The 7,591-nt window shown below is 34.9% G+C and overlaps 1 protein-coding gene across 6 annotated transcripts; it reads right to left on the bottom strand.

Moving 5' to 3' along the window:
* Window positions 1–1,385: 1,385 nt before the first annotated feature.
* Window positions 1,386–6,706, bottom strand: LOC107916329 (protein TIFY 4B). 6 transcript variants are annotated; one of them, XM_016845577.2, is made up of 9 exons: window positions 6,292–6,704; window positions 5,983–6,137; window positions 5,723–5,874; window positions 5,122–5,251; window positions 4,858–5,029; window positions 4,256–4,315; window positions 3,542–3,599; window positions 2,393–2,604; window positions 1,386–1,907 (listed from the first exon to the last, which is right to left on the bottom strand). In XM_016845577.2, the coding sequence occupies exons 1-9, from the start codon at window positions 6,428–6,430 to the stop codon at window positions 1,891–1,893; spliced, it is 1,095 nt and encodes a 364-aa protein (XP_016701066.1). In that variant the 5' UTR covers window positions 6,431–6,704; the 3' UTR covers window positions 1,386–1,890. The 6 variants fall into 6 exon arrangements, with proteins under 6 accessions (XP_016701066.1, XP_040958272.1, XP_016701064.1 ...); XM_041102338.1 differs by having other exon boundaries at window positions 5,986–6,137; XM_016845575.2 differs by having other exon boundaries at window positions 3,542–3,605; window positions 6,292–6,703.
* Between the last annotated feature and the right edge of the window lie 885 nt (window positions 6,707–7,591).

Here is a 7,591-nt window from a genome sequence, read left to right as displayed (position 1 = left end):
ATTAATAAGATGAAATCTCTTATGAGCTTGGTAGATTAGCTAAGATATAATTGGCATGTCATAGGAATTAGATGCAACTTGTATGGGTATGTGTGTGTAGAGTTATGTTCTGATGCCTTATGGCATAGCACGTTTGTGTTGTTAGTGTGTTTGGAGGATATGCAATTATAGTGCAATTTTTATGTAGATCTTTGGTGTTTGTGGCTAGGACACCTCGAGTGCATTATCTTGGTGTGTGTGACTGGGGCACCTCTAGTGCAATATCTTGGTGTGTTTGGATGGAGTTTTGCATATCTGAATCATTCTTACTAAAGCTACAAAGGGCTATAAAATCAAATCTGATATTAAGTTAGATTGGAATGTTGGGAATAAGAAGTGAGCTTAGTCCACAATAAATTCAGTTTACGAACTCGTAAATGTTTAGAAAATATGAACTAATCTATCTAAGATATGAAGTGAAATCTTTAACAAAGACTCTAAATTGAAAGGTTAACTGAATACGTGAGAGAAATAATTAAGTTGTAACAAAGATAGTGAATGTTGAAGTAAATTAGTTACAGATAAAGAATGTTTAAAGAAAAATATATTTGTAACAAGGTTAATAAAGATTGAGTCAACAAAAATGTGATATTTTTTATATTTTGTTATAAATAGGTGTTGTGCTTAATAATATGATAACAACAAATATATGAATAAAAATTTGACATTAATGTGTCATTGGTACAATAAAAAAACGTGATTAAAAATCGTTAGAATAAGCTCTTTGAAATGAGAATAACATGAAATTATTAAATTGAATAAACATTTTTCATGAAACAATCGCACCCAATGTTTTCATATAAAATCAAACATAAAATCACAATACACACGAGAAAAAGAGCTCAGACAAATAGAAAAATAACACGTGGAGCAACTAATACACCCTGTTAATTTCTTACATACCTAATGCCAACTTTTCATGAAGCCTAAGCGTGAAGTCATTTTCACCTTCACTACAGAACAATATAAGACGGAAATATATAAATATTTAACAATTAAACGATTGAATCCCCAGGATTCAAGATTCAAACCTTCATATATAGCTTTCAGAAAAACAAAATCTTATGTAGTTATAGACTAACACAACATACCATATGAGTGTTCAAGAATCAACCTTCATACATAGCTTTCAAAAATTAACACAAAATCCCTCAAAAAAAAAACACAAAATATCGCATTTGTTTAACCTTCATATGTAGTTATTAATTAACACTACCGTAGTATTAGTGTTTGAGACTTTGAGACATTTAATAGTTTTTATTTTATTTATATTTATTCTCTTGTTTAAAAAAGAAAGTGAATTGGGAAGTTCAAAAAGAAAGTTTTTACAAGGAATCATTTGGGCATAGCCAAATACAAGTGAATTGAAGGTAATAAACAAGATACAGATAAACCCCTTGATAGGAAAAGAGCTAGTTCACCTGCCCCAATAAGCTATAATTAGTACAAAATTTACATATCAAGGTTAAAGCAAAAGGAACGCATTGCTTGCCGCTACATGTGGCTCCCTATACCTCAAAGAAAAGACGTAGAGATCCTAATATCAGAAACAAGAAATTCCCCAACACAGTCGCTCAGCTTTGCAAAATTTGATCAGAAAATTCTGCAACTTCATCATACCACTCAAAACAAGAGTCTGTCCGAGTAAGGAACTCGACCCATACAAGCCAAATCATGATATAAATATATATAAATATTATATATATATTTATATACATATGCAGGCATGTCAAAGGCTCTCCCCAGTTACTTTTTCCTCTCCTATGTCCGCTGTGGGTAATGCACCTAAAGAACGCATCTCTTCACTCAAATCCCAATGAATGTACTTTTGATGTATAAAAGACATTCAATTCAGTGTTCTTGACCACCTGCATGGAAATCATAACACAGTAAGATTCTTCCGCCCATACTCTAAAAGCTGACTCGAGAGCAATTAGAAGATACAAACATTATCCAAATCAAAGAAATATGTTGACATACCCCAAATAGAACCCCAAAATAAACTATGGTATAGCCGGTTGTAACTTAAAATCTAACAGAATTTTAACACTTGCAAAACTATTGGATTATTCTTCAGAAACGTGGCTCATCTATTTGCCCAGACAGATAGTCAAAACCTTTTTTCTTTTTGTTTGAAAAAAGATCGTCAAAACTGCCCCACAGCAACTATACAATATAATATATGTCTGTGTGCGTGTTAATATGGGCATCCATCTGCCACAGTTTTTACACGAACCAGACATTTACACAATTATATGATTAAACATTAAGTATAGTGCGTTACTAGGTGTGACTGCAAACTAAGTAGCATCTTTACATCATACAAAAATGTAAAGATTACTTCAAAACTTACCTTCATCATTGAGATCTACAGAAAAATTCACAAGCTCTTGGTTGTCAGCTGAGCTATAAAATGCATGTGGCACTCCAGACTGTGGTGGAGAACTTGTTCTGCTCTGGTTTGTTTGTCCATTTAAGTAGTGAGCTCTTATCTGATGGTTCAGGTACATCTCCGAGCTAGACAAAGTTTGTCCTGCATTTTTCCTGCCTTTAAAGAATCTTCCCCTAACAGAAGAATAATCCATAAATATATTCTAAGGGTTAATACATGTAATCCAGAAATATATTCTAAGGGTTAATACATGAATAGGTGATTGAAGTATACCCCTTTTGTGAATTGGGACCTAAAGAAAAAAAATTCTCAGTTAAGTACCCAAATGTGTATCTCTGTCAAGTTACTCAAGTGGCTAACATCATTACATAATGCCAACGTAGGTCTAATAATAGAAGGTCGTCTGCCAAAATCAATGCCATATCAGCATTTCCAGGCCAACAAACTATTTTTCAAATTTCAAAATAATAAGCTAAAAACTTAGAATTAAAAAATCAATAAAAATTCAAGGGAAAAAAGGAGAGAAAGGGCCAATCTGCCATGGGTCTGCTTCGAGATAACAAGATTGGCAGCAGGCTGGGGAAGAGAAGAGGAAGAGAAAAATGAGGAAGATAGAGGGCAAGGCAGCAGTACCAGCTGACTAATCACCGGTATACCTTGGGCTGGCCAGCACCCCCTCCCCCTTCTCTCCCTCTCTCTCTCTAATTCCTTCTTTTTTCCTGATTCTCCTCTTTTAATTTTCTTTTCAAAAATTCAAAGAATTAAAATAGTTTAATCCAAAACAGAAATTAAATTTGTTATGTTTTCTAATTCAAAAGAGTGAAACTAAGATAAAAAAAATCATTTTTAAAATAAAATATTTTAAAAATGCTGACATGACATTTCTAACTAATAAAATTACCATGTCTCGCATTTTTATACTGTTCAAAAACTAGCATGTCTTTAAAACATTTATAGTAGCAAGTGACGGAAGTAAATTTTGGATACTTAATTGTAATATTTTTTCTTTTTGTTCAGATACCAAATTGTGCAAAATGATATAGCTCTGCTGATTTGTAAATTGAGATTAGAAGTAAATTCGGCAAGGGATGTCTTAGCTGGTATAGATACCTGTCTTTTCGCTTTTCAAGATATCGCTGCAATGATACTTTTCTGCTCACCTGTCCATCTACATCTTCAAACCGAGCAACAAGTGTTACAACAGGAAATAAAGAGCCAATAATGGTATATTATCAAACAGTAAAAAATAATTTTTACTTTCCCAATGGCCCAATCATCAATAAAGTATCATGAAGACCCCAAGGCACTGACATTTTCGAGGAGCCATTTGGATATGCTTTTCTAGAGTTTATTTAGCGACAAAAACTAACAAGATCATGAACTTTCTTTTACATGTTGCATAAATAAAAAGGTGGGAACTAAACTCTAGAACAACAGAACTAAGCTTTTTAATGATGACATATAAGTTAGGATCAGTCTCTATGTATCTTGGTAGCAAATCTTTGGCCATGTACATTCTTCTAAAATTTTATCTATAACCAAATAAATAATAGCTCAGCCAATAGGTAAAGTTTATGGTAGATAAAATATAGAGTTTTATCTCCTTGGCAATTTCTCCACATTTGAATTAATTATAATATCATGATAACGGACTGCTCGTCTGGACCCTATCATTTGGCTGCAAAATATAGCCAATGAAATTCAAAACTCCATTTCTATTATTTATGTAGAGAATGTTTACACTAAGAAACAAGAGTTATGAAGCATTTGCATATTATAGAACACTAAATCAGAACAATAAATGAAGAAAAGAAAATACCATACCAGAATCACGACTGATGTTTGCTTTTCCCCTAAACTGCTGCTGATATTCTGTCATCTTCTCTGTGAAGGCAAAATGTAATCACAACCACTAAATTATCAACAAGTTACTAAATCAGCAATAAGATTAAAAATTAAAAAGAAAAATAAAGAAGGGAAAACTTTCAACCAGGAAATGTTATTGGAATTAACTAAATCTCAGCATTCAAGTATGTGCCACTGTCATGCCAATAGTCTATTTTCTGTTTAGTATATCTAAAACACTTATACACAGCATCTAGCTCTTAATACATATATGATCTCTTAATATATATACGATTGAAAGGAAGTTATACAACCTACAAAAAGCATGCCTAGTGGAAATTATTAAAAAAAGATGAAAAGTTAGTTTCCTTCTATAAAGATAACAAAGACATATGTTTCAAGTGCAAAAAGAAATGGCAATCCAGTCCAAACATCGGTACCAACCAATGTCTGAGTTCTCTTTTCCATTAACTTAAATGCTGCTACAGTTCAATTGCAGCATAGATGTTTAACAATACCATTATTTGCTTCATCGCAATAGCCAAATAGAGTAATTCATTTATCCATTTGAAGACACTAACCAGTGTGCATGATATGAGAATTCAAGTTCAAAGCAATAGATGAAGTAAGGTCGTTTTTGTCTTCGGCTTCTTGTACATGACCCAGAAAGGACCTAAAGGCGCCATTTTGATTACATAGATTGCCCTGAGGAAAATCAATAGGAGAAGCTGCCAGGTGCATGATTGCTCGTGCCTGCAAAACCATATTTCGATACATTGGAAGAAGGCCAACATGCTATTATTGTTCTCCAGGTATATATCCACAGAAAGAGGAAGCTTCATTACCTTAGCAAGTGGTACACCATCGTACACATTGATCTTTCCACAGTAAAAAATTGTCATTTGCCCACCCAACTCATTTGTTTCACATTGACTTCTGCCAGGCAATTTTGAATACTCCCGTGGAGAGCCTAAACTGAAGAAAACAAAGAAGAGTATACAACTATAAGTTTTCACCGTAAATCTAAATTGAAAACAATTAGCACACCTATTCACAAATAGAAATATAATATATTTGCATATATATCAAACAAGCAAGTTGTTAACTGTTTGCCTTGACCATATTATCCGCGTTAGGGCAATATCCACTCAATGTACAAAACCAAACTCTCACCACTTAACATTCTATAGGTCAATGCAATTTCCATAGATCAACGGAAGGTAAAGATAATAGCACAGTGCTTCACACCAAAGATGAACTATCCTAAACCGAAAGAAATATTAGAGAGAGTCCGTCAATATTATTCCTTTTGAAAACCCAATTAGCATTGCATCACTGTTTAAAAGATATAAATAAATAAATTGATTATATATCCAAGTCCATCAATAACAAAGGAATTAGATAAAAACCACAATTCGAAGTAGTAATAGGAAATTGAAATTAAACCTAGGCGAAAGAGTCTTGTCATCCGTGTCACCGCCCTGACAATTCATCTGCACCACCGGAGCAGCTTTCAAAGAAAGATCTTTTTGGCCGTACAGGCTTTCTTCTTCTCCAAAGACTGCTTCTTTTACTGACTCACCAGAATTGGAAGCTACCTAAACAGAGCATTCCAAGATCATTATCCATTTATCCAAATAACAAAGTGAAGCAAACAGAACCCAGAAAAGTGGCTTAAGAAGAAATAAGAGTGAAATAAGACGCGCCACCGCATTTTGCGGAGGAAAATGTGACGGTGGTGGACAAACAAGGATTTTCCGGCGAGCTCCGGCGCCGGAATCTTCGTTGCTTTCCAACAACGCCTTGAACGAAATCACTTGCTGGATCGCCTGCGATTTGTTCCATGACGGCCTACGCATTCCTGTAACGCACGTGTCAATGTTTACATATTACATTTTTTTTTTGGCTGTCCCTCCTTGTTTCCCAGTATTCTGGATACGGTTAAGAAAATACGGAGACCAAGAAAGGGCAAAAGCAGAAGTAAAAGAAGATCAAAAAAAAAAAATCAAAAGCACCTTTTTCTTTGAGGAATTTGCGACAGTCTTCGCGAGTGAGTTGAGAAATGTCTTCTTCGGTTAGTTGGCTGAGGGGTTTATCAAGTATCGAACTGAACGACGCTGTTGTAGTCGCCGTCGTCGTTACCCCAGCCTCCATCTAATCGTCGCCACAAATCCACCACAGTGGCAACTCAGGTAACTACAGGGAACTCGAAGGCCAAATTTTTACTACTAAATGGGCGGACGCCGCAACAAGCAATTTTACAGGAGAAAATTGGGCTTCAGTGAGGCGAGCTTTGGTATATATTGGAAGATTTTGAGGCGCGGTCAAGCACTCTAAGATGCGATTCAATAGAGATATAGCTGTAACAAAATAGCGTTAGTTGGATCTTGAAATTGTTAAAACACTCGTTCTACAAGACTCATTCTTTTTTACCTACAATATCATTATTATAAGGTGTTGTTGGACTACTTTCAAATTTAAGATAAAAATAATAAAATAAATATTTAAAACCCTTTAGTTTAACTAAAAGTTATACCGAGTATTTAAAACTCTTTTGTTTAACTTAGGATTATACGAGCAGAGAAAGATAAAAGTTTTATTAAGAATTAGAATTTCCTTAACCTCACCTCCCCTCAAATACGGGCCTTGTACCGCTCAATGCCACTCCATGAACGGAGGCTTGAGCGTTACTCTCAACTTCATCGAAGTTAGCTCGATTGGATGTCATTGCTATAAGAAAACATCTTTTAAAACAGTTAGGAGATATCACACTATCACAAGTTATATAATAGCATGTATAGCTACACTCATACGCGGTATGTTCAATCCGAGAATCGACTAAACCGTAGCTCTGATACCAATAAGTGTAATACTCCTAACCCGTATTCGTCACCGAACTAGGGTTATAGAGCATTACCGGAGTTTTCAATTCAAAAGAACACAAATATCAAACATTTCAAATCATATCAATATTCATATCAAAACCAATTCAAAACATACATATCGTCCCTTATACGAGCCCTCGAAGCCCTAAAAACACATTAAAAACAAGTCAGGACTAAATCAGAAACTCATAAAATTTTTCAAAAAATAGTGAAAATTCTCAATACTATAGGGGTCACATGCCCATGTGGCCAGGCCGTATGAAAATTTGAAATAGGAATACACGGCTGTGTCCTAGCTCGTATTCGTGCCCGTGTAACTCATTGACTTAGGTCACACGGCCAAGCCACACGCCCGTGTGTCAGGCCGTGTACCCTTCAAAATAACCTCACACGCCCGTGTACTAGGCCGTGTAACAACCTGACTTGCAAC

The sequence above is a fragment of the Gossypium hirsutum genome, chromosome D10, assembly GCF_007990345.1.
Source record: "Gossypium hirsutum isolate 1008001.06 chromosome D10, Gossypium_hirsutum_v2.1, whole genome shotgun sequence".
In the NCBI taxonomy this organism is placed as follows: domain Eukaryota; kingdom Viridiplantae; phylum Streptophyta; class Magnoliopsida; order Malvales; family Malvaceae; genus Gossypium; species Gossypium hirsutum.
The sequence above is the reverse complement of the archived record's forward strand: the minus strand, read 5'-3'. Positions and strand labels throughout refer to the sequence as shown.

Excerpts from the sequence above, each read along its gene's own strand:
- LOC107916329 (XM_016845575.2), bottom strand. The coding sequence starts at position 6,430 with ATGGAGGCTGGGGTAACGACGACGGCGACTACAACAGCGTCGTTCAGT. Across the intron at positions 5,875-5,982 it reads TTCCTCCGCAAAATGCGGTG|GTAGCTTCCAATTCTGGTGA; the intron begins GCGCGTCTTATT and ends TGCTCTGTTTAG. Across the intron at positions 5,252-5,722 it reads GACAAGACTCTTTCGCCTAG|TTTAGGCTCTCCACGGGAGT; the intron begins GTTTAATTTCAA and ends TGTTTTCTTCAG.